Here is a 19,920-nt window from a genome sequence, read left to right on the forward strand (position 1 = left end):
CCATAGAGTATAATTTTCTTTATCAAAGACAGGGACCTTGATACTGCCAAGTTTTTATGCACTCATACTTCTAAGATCTAATCTATTTACTTTCAGATTTTGCTCTAATACCACTTATTAGGTATGAAATGCACACTGGGGTGAATGTGTGTTTTTTGGTTTCTTTTGGACTTTGTGAATTTCTTGTAAGAAAATCAATTTTTATATTTTAAGGTTTGGAACTCAACATGATATATAAAATTTGTAGTGATAATTAATAGACTGTAGAAAACACAGAAAAATAATTATCAAAACTTACTTGATCTTTATATTAAAAATCAAATCAGTTGTGCTACAAATCCGTGTTCTTAAATATTTTAGAACACACATACTTCTTGAGAGAATACAAAATTTCTAGATATGTTTTGTTAATGCTGAACTAAGGACCCGTGACTTGTTTTATAGAGCAACATGTACAGTTTACAGATGTTGCACTAAAATAGACTAACAAATTTTCTAAAGTCCTTTTGTATATTTCTATTTTAAGTGCAGCAAATCTGCATATCATCCTTTGCCGACTCGTTTTTACTTGTCAAGTTGTATATGTTGCTGTCGAGGGAAAATATGGTCCTTAATTCCATATGAAATTACTAATCAGTTACTGTAAGTTACCAAAGAACTCTGCTAAGCAACACCTAATAATCTGCACCAATTCTGGACGAGGAAACCAATTAACATAGTAGCATCGCCCACTCGGCCACTCGTAAAACCAATATATGGCAGGGGCATGCATGGGGGAAAATTGATGCTCCAATGGTCGAAAAACTGTATTCTAAATCAAACTAAACAAGGCAAAAACATCAAAAACATAATAAGCTACTCTACCGTATTATTGTCTGCTCTACGATGGATGAATGCATAATTATTCAACTCAACAAACTATATTATGCTATGAACTAAATCTTTTAAAGTTTAAAAAGTTTCACTATTTCAAAATCCGCAACAGCACAAAGGGCATAATTGCCGCCTTTGAAGGTGAAAGGGGCTTCAAAATCAACTGAAATGATAATTAGACGAGATTAGTAAGCTAGTAGTGGTGATAAAACTTATATTCGTTGGACAACTAACTAAACCAAGGCTATGCTGCTGTCACCGCCTGGGGCCTGGCGTACACCACCCAGACACTCTCTAGGTTCCGCCTTTCCATCAGAGAATATATCACTACCACTCATTTCTTTCAACTTGGCAACACTATGAGACTTCTCAGAAGATCCTGGAGGAACCTCTCCCTTGAAGATATCATTGCCTGTAAGCTCAGCAAACTTCTGGTTGTGTATTTTCTTTGTTGTCTTCGTCTCGGCCTCATCCCCAAAGAGAATGTTACTATGACCTCCCGCAGGCTACAAAAGGTAATCAAGTTTTAGTTCAGCACATGCTACATGTTTTGTAATTAATCAAAAAAACACTTTAGATAACTAAATCTAAGCCAGAACTGTTACAGGTAATCAAAGTATGTTTACTACATAAGCTATTGACAGACACAGTAACTGAAAAAAAAATTGCAAGCTATTAGTGACTTCCTGCTAGATCCTAAAACACGAACAATCAGTTTTGAGATATTATGTGCCATCTGATGCAAGCTATCATAAAGTGCATATGACAATATTGAGGTCAAATGGTAAAAAAAACAATCTAGAAGGAGAACAGGTTACATAGTCCTACCTTGATGGCATCACATAGATCAGCATGCATATTATTTCACTAAATCACTAGTATGTAAAATGTGAATGCACTATAGAACTTAAGCAGGTGAGGGTTCGAATGTTACAGAAGTTACTAACGGCATCATAATGATGAAATAACTGATAACTCCTTTCGAGAATTTTCCAGAAGCTATTGTGTGTAACTGTGTATGCTATCCAGTATCCAATAAGCAAATTGCCTAGCTGGTGTTCAAAGTTGTGTATGATTCTCAAACATAAATGTACCATTCCCTTAAAATCATAGATACATAAACATAATACATAAAATTAAGTACTATTGACTAAACAACTACCACCTGTCCGTTCAGATGATTATCTAATAGAGCATAAACAAATGCAAGAGTGTACAGCGTGTAGATTACTTGGAAACTGAGTTGGACCTTTTTTTTTTATAGTAACTGAGTTGGACTTGCTTATAGCAACAACAAAAAAATGTAAATATTAGAGAAAAGGAATAGAGTAAATCAGTAAAATACCTCAAGGGGGCATCAATCCAGATTTTTTTTAGGAAGGGGGGGTGATCTGTGGCGTGAAAAAGGGAAATACCGGAAACTACAGATACACGTCAGTTAACTTGCTTAACTCTTTTTAGACATAATTATCCCATATCGTCTGTTTAACATCTTGGCTTGGCAGCTAGGTTGAATAATCACAACTTCATTTCTCAAGTTAGAGTTACGAAGATTTTGTATTGACCATATGGAATCATTAGGTGAGGTGATGATTTTCATTTATAATTACAATTCAATTATATACTCTGTTCCGGAATATGCAAGTCCTGTATGACTAGACAAGTCAACCTAATGAAATTTGATTGTAAGTTTGACAAATGGCATATATTATTGTCTACTGATACCCATCAAATTGTAGCTTTAAAATAAAACCAGTTTACATTTTTTAGTAAAAATATCTTTGGAAGGGTGTAGGTGTAAGTGTTATTCTCGTATATACGAACACTAAAGGATATTATGACGACATATAAGATGGAAGCTCTTCCGCGACATAACAAGTTTAAAGACACTAAACTTACATTGGAAACTTTGACAGAAGTGCGAAGATTTCGTGGCGGCACAGGTTCTTCCATGTCTCTGTTTGCCTTCACTTCCAAGTTGCGTGCAGAAGTCAATTTTCGAGCAGGGATCTCAGGAGGAGGACCAAATATGTCATGTCCGCTAAGTTCCTTGCATTTAGCATCAGATGACTGCTTCTTAATTTTACTTTCCAACTCGCCTAGCGTACCACTCAACTCACGCTGCTTGGCTACCTCTGGGAGAGTAGTAGGCTTCTTTGGAGAAACATCCCCCTCAGTACTGAAGGAAATCTGACTTATACCATGTGCTGCTTGCTGATAATCAAATTACCAAGTGAACATAAAATGTCATCAGAACAATTTGATAAGATGGTTCAAACAAATAATGGCTTCATCAACAACATAAATACATAATATTACCTGAACAATCCGCACTGATGTTTTGTTGTTAGAATTGAAGTTCATACTGCCTGATTCTAGTTCTCCATCCTCCCCATCCTCAGCAAATATCTTATTTCCAGTAACCTCTTTTAACTTATGGCCTGAACAAGGCTTCCTGCAAGTGCTATAAGAAAGCAAATATATAAATGTCAAACAAAAAAATTTGTGTGCGAAATTAAACTTGGACAGATATAGATACATGAATGCAGAATTACAAACTAATTTCACAAGTCACAACTTAATAGGAGGCAACTCTAAATATTCAAAAAAGAAAAAAGCACAAATAATATATAAGTTTTTTTCTGGTGAAATTTGTCAAGTACATTTCAAAAGAATTGCTCTTTTTCTTATCTAACCACTAACACAGTAACATATACTATTATACTCTTTTAACAATTCCTCAAACTCTAACTTGATAACGTTACAATTAATACCAGATTCACAACATACTAATCAACCATTATCGATAAATCAACAAGTCAAGAAGAAACAATATCCTTGTGTTTTTTCAATTCAACAGAGCATTTATTAAAGAATTTAAATCAATGATAGCTAAACAACTTTCTACCATGTTAAATTCCCTAATTGACATATGTGTAAACAACAATCCTTCAAATCCATAATTTAGTTTTCAAAAGTTTAAAAGAACAATAGTTACTTCCATAAGCAGTAAACACTGAGGAGCTAAACCTAGTCAGCGTTTTAGCTCTAAGTTTCGATAATCCAACAAAAAATATATTTACATATAATATGGAAATAAATAAATACATCAAAGATATACCTTAAATATAACTCTCCACAAAAGTGTCGAAATCAAAATTAACATAAAATATCATTTAACAACTCCGGCAGTCTCGTAATGTTTTGAATAGCCACAAAACAAAGTATCATTTCACATTGAATATTAACTAGATTCTACCTAAATCGTATAATCATAGATCTGCAATCACCTAAAACTCTCATTCTCTCTCTCTCTCTCTCTCTCTCTCTCTCTCTCTCTCTCTCCCTCCCTCCCTCCCTCCCTCCCTCTCTCTCTCTCTCCCTCTCTCCCTCTCTCTCACACACACAAACACACAAACAAATTATCAACAATGAACATTTGAATTAAAAAAAAAAATGAAAATGAACAAAAAGTCATTTGTTAATACCTCCGATTAAGACTCTCAGTCTCTTCATTTGTGACCTGAACACCGGACAGTATCTTCGTGATTCCTTCCGACGGCTAAGCACATATATATTTAAATGTAGATTTATATACAAAACAAGCTTCAGTGAGCTAAAATGTTGAGACTTAATTGAAAAAATAGATCGAGTAATAATAAGAAAAAATGTGTGAAATGAAGCGAACCTGATGAGAACGAGCGGCGGAGCGAGGAGTATTAGTCGCCGGAGGAGGAGTTTCCGACCAGGTGAGAAGATCGGCGGTGGATTGGTGTGGCTTCTGCACTGTTCTTTCCATTTCTCTCTCTAGATTCGAATGTTAATCTACTCTTTACTTCACTCTTTTGAGTAAAGTACCGACTTTATTTACTGCCAATAGAAGTAGATTTAAACATCTATAAAGTAATAATTAAAGACCTTACTCAAATAATATTTTTCACACACAGCATCTTTAAGCCGTCTTCCCGAAAAGAAAAAAAAATTGAAAATAACCAATTTTTCTTTCTCTCCTAATCCTTTTAATAATATTTTTCACACACAGCATCTTTAATTACGTTTTTTTATCTTATTTAATTAGCATATTTAAAATTTTAATCACTTTTATTTGATTATTATAATTTTCAAATTATTACTTAATTAAAATTTTTAAGCTTGTACAATCGAGTTATATTTGCAAATTAAATAAATAAGTTAATGAGAATGTATAATTAAATTAGTACGATCAAATTTAATTTAAGAGAACTAATACATTTATATATATAAGTAGATGTATAAAATATTATAAAAATGATTTTAAAAGGAGGCAAAACTAACCCTCTATTAAATAAATTAGTCCACTTGATTCTCAGGAACATATTAATTTAGATGGATATTAAAAGGGGTCCACTAAATTTAAAAAGAGGCACTCCCCATCGTGGGTGCTCTTACTGGTAAAAGCATATGCACATGGGCTCTATTTGAAGTGATTTAGCAGTTTTTTTAATTGAGGCATAAAAAAATGACACGCAGGGTTGTAATCTACGACATCAAAAATTGATATCCTTTAATTCATTAACACGGCCTTTAATAATCAAAGGAGTTGGCGATGGCTGGCAATTCTGAGGCCTCACAGTCACCTGTTTACCTTCTTTGCACCTGTTTCATTTTTATTTTGCGCAACCTACTATCTTTTTTATTTTTAAGAGTAATATTGTGTACTTATGTATTTGATAAATAGTATATTTGAAGAATTCAAAGAATCTTATGGTTGTATAAAAATTAAGAAAAAAATTGGTTTAGTGTGAATATTAACAAATTTCATTGATTTAATTGATAAATTGATGAATTGATATTCATAATGGGTGCATATGTTCTAAGTTTTAGCTCAATCAAAAAAGTAATGGATCAAAGATTGAAATTTCAATAAATATATAAAAATATTAATTTAAACTACAAGAAGTAATATAATCATTTTGGTTTGATTATGAGTACGTTGTTCAGAGAGTAGTTATGTCTTACTCCCTCCATCTCGTTCCATTCTATATGTTTACTATTTGCACGTATTTCGAGACTTTTATAAAGTATAGTTTGATAATGTTTTTTTCAAATTTTTTTTTTGAATAAAAATTTAAAGATGAAACTTTTATTCAGAAAAAAAAATTAAAAAAAAAATTATGGAGTTATGTTTTAAATTAGTATTGAAAAACGTTTTGAAAAGTAACGTATAGCAATACACTTCAAGCGCGATTGCTATAATATATACTTTTTTATGTAATAATTAGGAAAATGAGGCTTTATTTTCTGTAAGGACTATTTGGGTTTGGACAACTATGAAAATGTGAGATATAGTATTGATACTTTCTCCTTGTTTGTTAATCCACATACAATATAAAGCTTGAATTTTTTACAAGACAGAAAAAAGAGAGAAAAGGAAAATGTGAAGTTTACGTGAATAATGAGGCAACCTATAATCAACTGTTACATCACTAGTACCTTAGGTCGGATCTCAAGGCCTTGAATGATGAGACCACATTGCAGCAACTTATTACGTGTTACTTCCTTCAAACCAATCCCTAGTTCTCTATACTCCCCCTCCTTGTTATGATATTCAGCCAACTCAATTTCCAACCATCCATCTTTTCTAGTCCTCGGTGGTACGCTGACATTTGTGAGTTGCACCATCTTTCTGGGGTCTAAACAAACAAGTCCGTGTATACATTCTTCGCCAATGATCCCAACAGAAACTCTTATGGATTGATCCTCGAATCCCAAGATTGTGAATGTTGACTTGTACACAAGGTATGTCATGTAGGTTATACCAGGAGACAATAAACGTGTATTTATCTTACCATGTATGTCAAGCCGAGTGGTGTTGATTAGCACAATCGCCTTTGAAAATCTTGAATTGGAATCGGGAGCCCACCTCCAGTTTTGTTCGTTGTCCGCCCCTGGTATCCTCAGCTTCCTGGCAGCAATCATAAAACACCAGTTTCCTGTCCACTTGTCCAAAGAAGTGCTCATACCACCATCATTAGTAAGTAAAGGATGATCACACATATATTGATAGAGTTCCTTCTTAGAAGAATTAGACAAAAGATCACGGTTGTGTCCACGCTGTGTCATAGCGTTGATAACGAATTGTTGATAGTCAGATGGTAGAAATCGTTCCCAAACAGCATCAGAATCAACAATTAACCGCAAACTTGAAGCCACTAGTGCCAACCGACAAGCATCAGCAGGTGTTGTAAGAGACACTGTATCTACTAAACATTCTTCAGGTAACCCGGTGAAATGATCAATACTATTCTGACTAACTTCTGGGAGTTGGTTACTCATTTCTCTTCGGATATATAAAGAGGTCAATGTGTTTGTTCTTTGTATTTGTTGATTAGAGTTCAGAGGAAGAGGTATTTATATAGAAATAAGGAAAACAAGTCTTAAGTGTTAAGGTTGTTCATATCAGTAGTTAGGACATCAACAATTCAACATCTTCTGGAACATCACCAGGCAACTTCCCAATTGAAACCATTGGTAATTTCAATATTGTAATCAATAAATTTATAGTTTTAAGTTGAACTTCTGGTTATTAGCAGAAACCGAGTGAAGAATTTTTCAAGACTTCCTTTTACTTTACAGGTCTCTCATGCTTTGTTTTTGCTGTTATTTAGTAGTGGGAGTATTATTTTTTGAAAAGAAAAAGTGCCTAGGACTTTTGGGGCTTAATAACCAGGTTGTTAGGCCTTGAAACATTAGTAATAAGAACTCCTCTATAATTTAACCAAATTCTGGAATCTTTACTCTGTTTTTTTTTATGTATTGCTACAAAAAACTAAGACTATCGATAGTGATGAGCAAACAAATTATCCAATCATTTACCTACTGTATTGGAAAACTCTAACCACAGAAAAGTTGACAAATGCAAATAGATATCCAAATGTTGTAATACTTTTCCTAGAGTGCCTACTGTATTATCATATACTTCTATGTATATAATAGTTACTACTGTCCCTTTTGAATAGTAATTTCAACCCCTTTTTAGCATTGTACCCACCAAGTTGTAAAAAATTACTGAAGTTGCCACTGATTAGTTTTTTAAAATTGATAAGAATAAAGATTATATTGGATGAAAAGAAAGCTTATGTTGAAAGTTTCTTAAACTTCTCTTGTAAGGTAAGAATGTGTCATATACACTTTTGAATTTGAAATTCAAATTCTAATTAGTTTCTTTAGGTTAATTAGTGACTTCTTCCCCTCTTTTGAATAGTGTCTTCACCCACTTGAAGATTGTGTATACAAATTCCTGTTGTTAATTTGACTACGGGTTGATTCATCGTGCAAGGTATGGGTGGTGAAAAAGGTGACAAGTTCTTTAACCTGGAAGATTTGAATGAAGATTATGATCGGAAGTACAGAAGAACGAAACAATTGAATCGTAACAAAGAGAATGTGATTGTCGACTCTGTTGTTGCTGATCGTTGTGCTTTATCTTTTTCCACAGGTAAGGAGTACGACCACAGGTAAGTTAGTTGTTATTGAATACCTTTTCTTCGTATGTGTGAATATAAGTAAGACTTCTGTTTTTGTTTGTTCAGCACCCGTGTTAACAGGATCAATGGCCAACATTCATACTCCGTCCCCCAAGACGAACCGATCACCTCTGTTCACCCCAACAATAGTTAGTAGTGGGAGCCAAAACAAAACACCTACAAGTACATATTCTAATTCTTACAAAATTTAAACCGCAAACATACTTAGGCTTATGTTCTGACTACCCATTGTTTTGTCTGTAATACAGGTATGTTGACGGAATCCACGCAAAATATTGTTAGGTTGGTGGGAAAGAGGAGGAAACCTGGTGACTTGCCTAGGTCAGGCCACTTGAATGAAACAGCTGCAAGTACTGTTTGTTTTCTTAATTTACTCTGTGTTTTTCTTGCAAAGCAACTGCTATTTTATGTTTATGAAGCAATAATTAGGGGTGAGAGCAGTGCGGGCGGTGCGGTTTTTTCCTCAAACCGCAAACCAAACCGCACATGCGGTTTGCTCAAATTCCAAACCGCAACTGCACCGCGTACCCTCGAAAATCGCATAAACCACACCACGAAAATGCGGCGGTTTATACTTTACAAGTTCAAAAAAATTAAATAAATTCAAAACTTAAATTTAATCAAATTTCCGAAAATAGTTTTAGTTAATCAGAATGCAACAACTTAGTTCACTAGTATAAATACTTGGATTTTGGTTTTCCTAGTGAAGAAATACAAACAAGAGATTGTGTATTCTCTTTTTTATTTGTCAGAAGATCGTGTGGTACATTTGAATTCCTTAATGAATTTAACATATAATTATAACTCAATAAGGAAGCTATAGCCATCTGGTAAAATTCAGTTTAACTAAGAACATAAAATGGTAATTTATGTTACCCGATAGGAATATAAGTGTGTAAATATATATATATATATTTATATTTATAATATATTAAATATTGCGGTGCGGTACGGTTTGAACCGCATTTCAGAAATTTAAAACCACAACCCGCACCGCACCGCGCGGTTTATTAAAAATTCAAACCGCAACCGCACCACGAAAATTAAAAACCGCGTTTTGCGGTGCGGTTTGGTTTGGTGCGGTGCGGGCGGTTTTGAGGTTTGTGTGGTTTTCTGCTCACCCCTAACAATAATGCGTTTAATATTTGGTTGGTAGAATGTAGTGGTCCTATTGTTACTCCCCGATCAAATAGCAGAGTAAACTACATGAATCCTCTTGAAGGTAGTCAGAATAGAACTCCTTTATCAGATGTAACAAATTCAGGTAGCGCCTCATTTTCTAGAAATATGTTGAGAGGTAAATATTAGATTTTAGCATTGTTAAGCTTTTGTCTGTCTATCCTTATGATAACAGGAATAACTAAATAATAGTTGTTTTAATTATGAAACAGAGGAAACGCGATTAAACATTAATGATGTTTCCTTAAATGGACGCGAACCTTTGAACCAGAAAGGGAAGGAAAATTATTTTGGATTTGGTAGAGAATTATTCGCAGATGAGATTGTTAGTGATGATGAGGAAGAAAGTAATGACTTTAATGAAGGTGAAATATATGTGATATTTCGTCTTTGTTATGTCTTACGTAATTATGATTTACCATTTAAGGAAATCTTGCAGGTCCGAATGTAGTTGCTCCTTCGCTTTTGTTTGATGATTCTGAAGGATCAGATTATGAAGCAAGTGATTGTGAATCAAGTGGTAAGAAAAACAAAGATGTACTCCTAAAAAATTATCCACATTTAATTTTGTCAAACTAAAATAAAAAATTGCAGATGATGCAGATTGTCTTAGTTGGTCGCTTGATGGTGATGATGAAGACATTGTTGATGGGATGAATTCGGATTGTAATTTGATGCAGAGCAGACGTGCACCGCGACGTGTCATTCCTGAGGAGTATGCTTCTTTGGGTGGTCCTACTGTCATATGTTCGAAATGCCATGCTCGGATGTGGAAGGAAGAAAGGGTAAATAAAAATGTGACTAAAGGTTGTCCTATATTTTCTCTTTGTTGCATGAAAGGTGCTGTGAGATTTCCTCCAATCCCTCCTACCCCTGAGTATTTTCTGGATTTATACAACGACAAGAAAAGAGGTCCTGCTTTTCATAGATTGATACGGCTCTACAATGCAATTTTTGCCTTTACTTCTACCAGTGGTAACATAGATCATTCAATTAACAATGGAAGGGTGCCTTATGTATACATATTAAATGGTCAGAACCACCATATTTTTGGATCTTTAATACCGAATGACAATAAAACCCCCAAATTTTGTCAACTTCACATTTATGACACCATTAACAAAGTTGATAATCGTCTTCGGTGGGTTAGTGTTCATGACCGAGAAAGTGTTGATAAAGAGGTTGTACGAGGTCTTATAACAATGTTAGATGGAACAAATCAATTGGTTGGTGAGTTTAGTCAGCATCGTGATTTGTATGAAAGCGATGAAATTGTTGAGCTGCAGATTATACTGAAAGTTATCAGATCTGAGAGTGGAAGAGAATGTCATATTTCTAGCACTGATGAAGTTGCTGGCATTATGGTTGGTGACACTGAAGAAATATGTGGCGGCCGTGATATAGTTGTTAATGAAAAAGGTAAAGGTTTAGTCTGTGTTTCTTATATTCATCCGAAGTTGATGGCTTTACAGTACCCTTTACTCTTTCCACGTGGAGAAGATGGATTTCACTCAAAGATAAAATTTCAAAAGACTACTGATAGTTCTTGTAAACCACGTGGTTTTTTGTCTCTGAAGAATTACTGCTCATATACTTTCCAAATTAGAGAGTCTGATGGTAAGGTATATTTAGAAATTAATATATGTTTGTTTATGTTCCCCAGAAATAAATAATGAAAGTTGTATTGTAGGTTTGACTCATCGGCTAGGTGGAAGACTATTTCAACAGTATATGGTAGATGCTTTTTCTACCATTGAACAGACACGACTATGGTGGTTCCGTACTCACCAAACTACTTTACGGAATGAATTATACAGCAATATTTGTAGATCTCTTAGTAGAGATGATGTTGACAGTTCAAATACCGGTAAAGGTATAGTTCTGCCAGCTGGCTACGTTGGTTCGAAGCGATACATGCAACAAAATTTCCAAGATGCGCTGGCCGTATGCCGTTACATCGGAAATCCTGACATATTCCTGACTATGACCTGTAATTCTCTTTGGGATGAAATTCAGAAGATGATGGAGTATGTGCCTGGTTGTATTGCTCCAAACTGTCCCGATATCATATCAAGGGTGTTTAGGCTAAAACTTGATCAGTTAATGGTAGATATTAAGGACCAAAAACACTTTGGTGTTTGTATTGGAGGTAAGATTGTTTACCAGGACTTTCTTTGTTTAATTTCTAATTAGATATTTGTTTTGAAAATTGCCAATATAATCTATATTTTCCCGTTTTGCAGTTACGTATGTCGTCAAGTTTCAGAAAAGAGGCCTTCCACATATACATATGTTAATATGGCTTGATGCTGATTCAAAAAAAAACCTCAAGCAGAATGTGGATAATTTTGTATCCAAAGAAATCCCAGATCCTTTATTAGATCCGGTTGGTTATGCAGCCGTGAAGGAATTTATGATCCACGGTCCATGTGGTTTGCAAAATGTAAAGTCTCCATGCATGAAAGATTTATGTTGCATACGTCATTTTACGAAAAAGTAAGATATAGGCATACCCTTTTTTGTGTCATTTCAGAATCCAGTAAGTTACCCTAATACCTAAACTTTGTGATAATTGAATGGTTTCAGGTACTGTGCTCGAACTACTTTTGATGACAGTGGCTTCCCGATGTATATGCGACGCAGGACAAACATTACTGTTGAAATAAGGAAGGCTAAGCTGGACAACCAGTGGGTAGTACCATACAACCGGGATCTTTTAGTCAAGTATCAATGCCATATGAATGTGGAAATATGTTGTCACGCACGCAGTCTTAAGTATTTATTTAAATACTGTTTGAAAGGCCATGATCGTGCTACGGTTTATGTCCAGAGAAAGAGAAAAAGGCAAGCGAATGACACTGATGAGGGGGGGATAAATGAGATAATTGCATATTTTGATGGCATATATTTATGTGGTGCTAAATTAGCCTAAAGGATTTTTGGCTTCCCTATCCATCATAGAAGTATATCTGTTGAGGGGCTTCAATTTCACTTACTAGGTGACAAAAACTGCACCTTCCGTGCCAATGAAGCGCTAGGGAAAGTTGCTGCCAGGGAAAAGAACAAGTTCAGTAAACTGGAAGCCTTTTTTTATTTAAACTCTGTTGATGTTAATGCCGGAAAGTACACGTATGATGAAATTCCACGGTTTTATGTGTGGAATGATGGTGAGAGGAAATGGACCATGAGGAAGCGTGGGTTTCAATTAGGTAGATTGTGTTATGCGCATCACAGTACGGGTGAGCCTTGGTTTCTTCATTTATTGCTTATGAAGGTACGTGGTGCCACTTCTTTTGAGTCTTTACGTACCGTTAATGGAGTATGTTACAGAACATTTCACGATGCATGTAAAGAGTATGGTTTACTTGACGATGATAAAGAATGGCATGAAGTGTTGACTCAAGCTTCTGCAGGTGGATTACCTCCCCAGGTTCGACAGCTTTTTGTCCATATTATTGTCAATTGTAAAGTCACTGATTTGAAGACTTTATGGAGTACACATTGGAAGAGCATGGTTGATGACATTTTACTCAGACGACGTCAAAGTTGTCCAAATACCTTATTCACTCTTAACGACACGCAACTGCAGTTCTATGCTTTAGGAGATATGACACCTTTTTACATTATAGTGTAGGAAAAATTTTAAAATTTTTGTGGGCTGGAAATGCAGTCCATTAATTGTTCGTCATTTTTTCTATAATTGGGTGAATGCTGTTAAATAGTTTTAGATATCAAATATTGCAGAAATAGATGAGTTGCTCCTGTCAGTTGGTAAATCCTTGAAGAAATTTGATCAGTTGCCTCAACCTCCTCGCAGCTATTTGAACAATGGAACAAACAATTTGATAATTGAAGAGACAAGCTATGACACCAGGAAGATGGAGTATGAAACTGCCAAGCTACTACAGGACTGTACAGAGGAGCAGAGGAAAATATATGATGCAGTAATACAATCTATTGACAGTAATGTTGGAGGGATTTTCTTCGTTTATGGTAGTGGTGGTTGTGGAAAGACATTCTTATGGAGAACTCTTATATGTAAGTTACGTTCACAAGGTAAAATTGTGCTTCCAGTTGCTTCTTCAGGGATTGCTACCACATTAATGCCCGGTGGTCGGACTACGCACTCCAGATTTAAAATTCCAATAGTTCTTGATGAATGTTCAACATGTAATATTGCCCATAATTCAGATATTGCGCAACTCATTAAGCAGACATAACTAATAATATGGGACGAGGCACCTATGTAGCACAAGTACGCATTTGAATTCCTAGACCAATCGTTGAAGGATATCATGAAAGCTGTTGATCCAGAACGTTACGCCATGTCGTTTGGCGGTATTACCGTAGTTCTGGGTGGTGATTTCCGTCAAATCCTCCCAGTAATTATGTACGGAGATCGTGCTGATATTGTAGCTGCCTGTATCACTAGGTCACGGCTGTGGTCCATTTGCCAAGTATTCTTGTTGACAGAAAACATGCGCTTGAAACAAGGTGAGAGTGATAGTGAAGAGCTTAAAAAGTTTACAAAATGGGTACTTGACATTGGTAATGGCCAGGTCAGTCCACCTCGAGTCTGCAATTTGCCAGTCACTGAAAATCAAATTTTGATTCCGTCTCAGTTCTGTGATGTACAAACTGAAAACACAGTTGATAACATGATTTGTAGCATGTATCCTAATTTTGCTCACGAAGGGCACAGTACACAGTACTTGAGCGAGAGAGCTATTTTGACCCCTACCAACCAGACTGCGGGCCACCTCAATTCGCTTATTGTAGACAAGCTCCCCGGAGAATCTGTGTACTATTTTAGTGTTGATGCTGCAGAGGAATTTGGTGGGATAGATGAGGATCTGAATGAAGCCTTCCCAATAGAGTATTTGAACTCCTTAAATGTTGCTGGGATGCCACCTCATGATCTGAAACTGAAGGTTGGGGCTGTTTTTATGCTAATGCATAATTTGAACCAAACCCTAGGTTTGTGTAATGGTACAAGGATGATTGTGATCAAATGCCTGAGATTCTATATGGAGTGTGAAGTAATATGTGGTACGTTTGTTGGTTCGAAGCATTTCATTCCACGTATGGAGCTTTCTCCCTCAGATACAAAGATGCCATTCAAATTGGTACGGAAACAAATGCCTTTATAGATATGATATGCCATGACAATCAACAAATCTGAAGGTCAATCCCTGAAGACAGTTGGGCTATACTTACCTAAGTCAGTGTTCACTCATGGAAACTATTATGTTGCTATTAGTCGAGTAACCTCACCCAATGGCCTCACTATATTTGTTGATGATGAGTCTGGTGCAGCTACAAATATCACCCAGAACGTTGTGTACAAAGAAGTTTTGTACGGCCTTCCAGAAGCTTAGTTTGTTTGAATTTATAAATGTGTAGGAATACATTATTGTGATTAAGTAATTATGTAAATCTGATTGTGGGAAAATGTTTTACTGTATTAAATACTTTGCTCTTAACCATTATATATTGTAAATTATGTTACGGATTGGTAGTAGTTTATTCTTCTACAAATGTCTTCTGAATTGTTTCATCTTACATGTAACATAATAAAGAAGAATTACGCCTATGACCGTAGAAATAGGTGAAGAAAAGGTATAATTAAAATATGAATAGTTGATCAAACGTAACAAACTTCAAAAGTACAAATAAGTAACGAATTAAAGTACAAATAACCTTCCTGCCAGATTGGAAGTGCAATTAAGTAAGGAAAATAACTCTAAATGTGTAGTTATTTTGGTACATGAAACGTAGTCTGTTGCCTGCAACAAAGTTGTTGTCGTAGGTGAAATCGGTCCAGCACAATCCAAATCGGCACGTTTTCCTCTTTCGCTGAACATCGACATACCAAGTACCATCTCCAAATAGAAGTCTGATGAGAGTAGATTTGGTCCATGGTCGAAATACTTGGAGCATGTGTCTTGGGAAATACTATATGGAAGATAAAAAAAAGTTAAGAGGACAAGTACGGATTAAGCATAATCAAATTTTTACAAGGACTGGGTACAGGTAATCTTACCACTCCGTGTCCTCTTTGATCAACATGTGACGACAACAGAGTTACTGTGAAGGAAAGGGTATTTTCTTCTTCACCAAAATATACTTCTGGATTTGCTTGGTTGGCTCCTGAAGCGGTATGAAATTTTACAGTTACTTATGAAACTATAACAAGTCATTAACCCATCAATTGAAATGTACCTTCGTCCACATTTGCCTGAGCCGCATCATGCAAAATTCCAGGTATTTGACTTCCTCCCGATGATGTCTCATTAACCAGTCCTGGAATAGAAATAATTAGTTATAATATTGCATATAGCCCAACGATCACCCGCACAATATATACACTTACGCATGAAACTATAACAAGTCATTAAGGCATCAATTCAAAGGTACCTTCCTTGACATTTGCCTCATCCGTATCATGCAAAATCACAGGTAATTGACTTCCTCCTGATGAAATGTGATTAACCAATCCTGGAATAAAAATAATTAGTATTAATTATGCATACAGGCCAACAAGCATCCCTACTTAAATGGACAGAGTACTGTTGTACCTGTTGTTTGGCTTGGCTATCTCTCCAAATGAGCATCTGTTATAAAGCAAACAAAATTGGTTATTCTGTATGGTTCTTTGCTAATATACTACATACTGAAATGAAAAGTACCTGAAGAATCTGAATCTGACGTAGACATATCAGTAACCTCAAAACACAGTCTTTTCCCCGGCTCTTTCAAAGACACTTTACCGGGTGCAGAATTAAGAATATCCATACAGTTTGTGCTAAATATTGTTAAGTATAGACTTGATGGACCAACACAATCGAAGAAAACTTCATCCAAATCGAACAAACTTTTATTGAGCTCAGAGAACTTAGCAATGTATTGACACCCGTCACCAAACGATAGCCTAACTTTCTTACCCAACATTGAACCATAAGTGTCTATAAACTTTGATGGTAATTCCTATATAGTACAAATATAGATGTGAAGAACATAAATGTATTAGCCACACCCTAAAATTGTTGCAACAAATGTAAGTTATGCAATTACGTTACCAGATTCCTGTCATGCAGCATGTCATGACTAACCATTTTAAAACATTTTTTGGCTGAAATTCCACTTCCATGAAGTGCCCAGGAAGAATACAACATGGTTAACAATTTTTTCATATACAGTTAATATTTGTCATGTCTGATAAAGATCTGCAAATATACCTTCAGTTTTTGATTCACTGTCATTATCATTGTCAATGATACTTATATTCAACCTCTGCGAATGCTCTGTATGCGAAAACACACAAACATCCCCTTCTTTCAAGTTCACATATTCACAGAATTTTGTCCACTCTTTGTTAAAAAGCAAATTCCCATTCTCCCATTTCAATTTTATAATCCAAGTACTTTTGTTCAGGGCATAACTGAAGCCAGGTCATTTGTTCATGTACATTTAATCGGGCGATGACATCATTGGGCAGCACCTAACCAATATAGAATTACAATTGAACTTAATAGTAAGGGTAGCAAGGCAAAATGACATTCGATTGAGAAAAATGTAACCTGGGTGTAAGAGTTTTGTTAAAGGTGTTCTCCCTCAATGTAAACTCTGTCACTTAAGCGGTTATCACCCATCGCATTGTAGAAGAACCTTGCTTCCAGTTTCTCAATTTCGGCCGGACTAAAAATTTTCCGATCACGTCCTATACCGCACACTTTATGATACTGAATAGGCCTTAGTGGGTAATCAATCTCCACCATATTACCATCAAATATTTGAACATGAAAACGTCCATGATCTTTGTAATCAAGAAGGAAGACACTGTATGGTTTGATTGCATATAAATCCATAATTTTTCCAACATTTCCTATACATGCATTGGCAATATCCAACGAACATTGCCATGCATCACCATTTCTAACCCGGAGATACACTGTTCTGGTCAATTAATTTCCCACAGTTTTTACAAACTCCTCAGGAAAAGGCTGAATCGGGAAAATATAAATAGATTAATTGTACTGACTAAGCAAATTCAAATAGAACTGAAGTACAAGTACAAGCCTTAATACAAGGATTTGTGATCACAAAGTAGGAAACAACATACCAGCTCTCCTTTCTTATATGCTTCTACAAAAACAGTAAGTAACACCCCCAGATCCGGGATCAGGGATCCGGGTTGTCACGAGTTCCATTTCCCTTAATAATACTTAACCTTAACAATTAACCAACTACTGCGTACTGTGACCCCATAATATACACACACACACACCACAAGTTATAGTCTCAGAGATGAAAACCAAAAATAACACAAGTCATTTATTCCGAAATTATAAACCATTTCACCACAAAAGGGTTTCGGAATAATTTACATATTCTTTGCCATTATTACAATTCATAATATACATAAGTATGGTTCATCAATAGTTGAAGTCTAGCCTATTGGTAGTTCCTACCTCAGCTACGGCGGTATCAATGCTTCCAGAAAACTGTGGAACGTTTCCTAACCGCTTGCGAATTGGAAGCTTGGTCCTGTTCATCTTTTCTATCTGATGTTGTGTGATGAGAGAAGAAAGCAAGGGTGAGCAACAAGCCCACCGAAATAATATGCATAATAATTAACAATATATGAGCATTCTCATAGTACTCATGAAAGTCTTGGTCAAGAAGAAATGAACCAAGTTTGATCTCTTAATGCGACGAAGTCGCAAAATATTCAGTATATATACTTATATACTTTTCAAAATCTTTGAAATCCTCTGCCATGTATAATATACACAGAGTTCCAGTTTATAACTGTATAAAAATATCATTGCAAGGTGATATCATATATCTAACCTTGTCTCAACGTTTTTCTGAAAATCTTTGTCATGCATAAGATAATCATTTACTAGATATAAGTTGAAAGGATGAAGTTACAAGATACTCCAATATACTTATATCCCTTCCGAATACTACTTGAACTACCACCGTTCAAGGTATAAATACTTCATCACATATATGGAGCTACAAGGCATAACTTGTATAGAATCAATCTTTGAAATATCATTCAAAAGAAATGAAGTTACGAGATACTTCATTTGATGGAAACATCATTTTGAAAACTCGACTCTGCCAACACTCAACAATCGCCCAGCCGTAGCCTTTCTATCGAAGTGCTCTGGGTAGTGTTGCAGAAATATCCAACTGGATGATGAACTCATTACGGGAGTTTACCGCGCCAGGAAGACCACTTACGATGATCAGTCGTAGTAGTGCAACCCCACCATTTTCTACATGTAGAGGAGAACTGTCGGATTTACTTATCAACCGAACACTGGACTCCTAAGGAATGGACCATCTTAGCGGAATTTCCAGGCCATTTGGGCCAATATAATTAGGCTGGGCCGGCACCACTCGACCACTTACGCCACTCCTAGTTCAGATGAAATCCATGACTCTGAAACGTAAAGCTCGTCCCCCCTTTCCCCAAGTAGAAACTTGTTGATACGGCTCCACCAAGAAGTCGTATCTAGTTGGAAAGGAAAACTCACCGATATTTCCCAGGCGATGCCTGTTAATGGATTAACTTGTTCCAAGAATTTTACTTCCCGGGTGTTGGGTAAGTAATCAAAAACTCTTTTATCAAAATAGCAACCTTGTTGCGAATATAAAACACACCACAGAGCCGGATCCCTCAGGTTTTGAGCGAGTATTTAAACCCCCTTCGAAAGGAGGATCTTAAATATAAAAATGAGTTTTGGGATCCGCCCTAACTTTTAAAATCATTTTGAAGACTCGAAAATATTTTAAAGAATGTTTAGAGTAACGTTGATTTAATAAAATAAATCAGTCCCGATATGTTAGAAAGTATCTGAATATTATTATTTAAATAATATTCCCATAAGGATGATCCTTATAAAAATAATCGAGGTAGGAGTTTTAAAACTCATACTTGAAATGAATACAATAACCAAAGATATACTTATACGAAAGTATGATCTTTATTTGAATAATCGAAAATAAGTTTGATTATCGAAACATTATTCTTTAATAAAATAAAGAATATTATTTAGTAAATAAGCGGAGTCATAAGTGCTCGAATGAATATTCAAAAATAATATTCATTAAATAAAATAAACGGAGTCATATGTCCTCGAATGAATATTCAAAATAATATTCATTAATATGAATAAACGGAGTCATAAGCCCTTGAATGAATATTCAAAATAATATTCATTAATAAAAATAAAGTTATCAAATAAACCTTATTCAATTCATAGTTTTGAAAACTATATCTATATATATATTTATATATATATATATATACTCGGGAACATCAACTCCC

At 35.3% G+C, this 19,920-nt stretch overlaps 5 protein-coding genes across 6 annotated transcripts; 3 read left to right on the plus strand and 2 right to left on the minus strand.

Annotated features, from left to right (window-relative positions):
- Nucleotides 1–898: 898 nt before the first annotated feature.
- LOC141671744 (uncharacterized) lies at nt 899–4,741 on the minus strand. 2 transcript variants are annotated; one of them, XM_074478073.1, is made up of 5 exons: nt 4,562–4,741; nt 4,362–4,435; nt 3,193–3,328; nt 2,773–3,087; nt 899–1,379 (listed from the first exon to the last, which is right to left on the minus strand). In XM_074478073.1, exons 1-5 carry the CDS (start codon nt 4,670–4,672, stop codon nt 1,107–1,109), a joined length of 909 nt encoding a protein of 302 aa, XP_074334174.1. In that variant the 5' UTR covers nt 4,673–4,741; the 3' UTR covers nt 899–1,106. The 2 variants fall into 2 exon arrangements, with proteins under 2 accessions (XP_074334174.1, XP_074334173.1); XM_074478072.1 differs by having other exon boundaries at nt 3,193–3,337; nt 4,562–4,740.
- A 1,430-nt stretch (nt 4,742–6,171) lies between these two features.
- On the minus strand, nt 6,172–7,470 carry LOC141671745 (F-box protein PP2-B10-like). The gene has a single exon (XM_074478074.1). It carries the CDS (start codon nt 7,186–7,188, stop codon nt 6,331–6,333), a length of 858 nt encoding a protein of 285 aa, XP_074334175.1. The 5' UTR covers nt 7,189–7,470; the 3' UTR covers nt 6,172–6,330.
- Nucleotides 7,471–8,193: 723 nt separating this feature from the next.
- LOC141672390 (uncharacterized) lies at nt 8,194–14,142 on the plus strand. The gene is made up of 9 exons (XM_074478980.1): nt 8,194–8,350; nt 8,445–8,561; nt 8,648–8,749; nt 9,791–9,943; nt 10,018–10,098; nt 10,173–11,195; nt 11,269–11,727; nt 11,822–12,074; nt 12,165–14,142. The coding sequence occupies exons 1-9, from the start codon at nt 8,194–8,196 to the stop codon at nt 12,508–12,510; spliced, it is 2,691 nt and encodes an 896-aa protein (XP_074335081.1). The 3' UTR covers nt 12,511–14,142.
- LOC141674206 (uncharacterized) lies at nt 12,763–13,798 on the plus strand. Its single transcript, XM_074480929.1, has 2 exons — nt 12,763–13,008; nt 13,307–13,798. The coding sequence occupies exons 1-2, from the start codon at nt 12,763–12,765 to the stop codon at nt 13,796–13,798; spliced, it is 738 nt and encodes a 245-aa protein (XP_074337030.1).
- Nucleotides 13,874–14,728, plus strand: LOC141674207 (uncharacterized). Its single transcript, XM_074480930.1, has one exon. It carries the CDS (start codon nt 13,874–13,876, stop codon nt 14,726–14,728), a length of 855 nt encoding a protein of 284 aa, XP_074337031.1.
- The last annotated feature ends 5,192 nt before the right edge of the window (nt 14,729–19,920 follow it).

This window comes from Apium graveolens, chromosome 7 (assembly GCF_009905375.1).
Source record: "Apium graveolens cultivar Ventura chromosome 7, ASM990537v1, whole genome shotgun sequence".
Classification (NCBI taxonomy): domain Eukaryota; kingdom Viridiplantae; phylum Streptophyta; class Magnoliopsida; order Apiales; family Apiaceae; genus Apium; species Apium graveolens.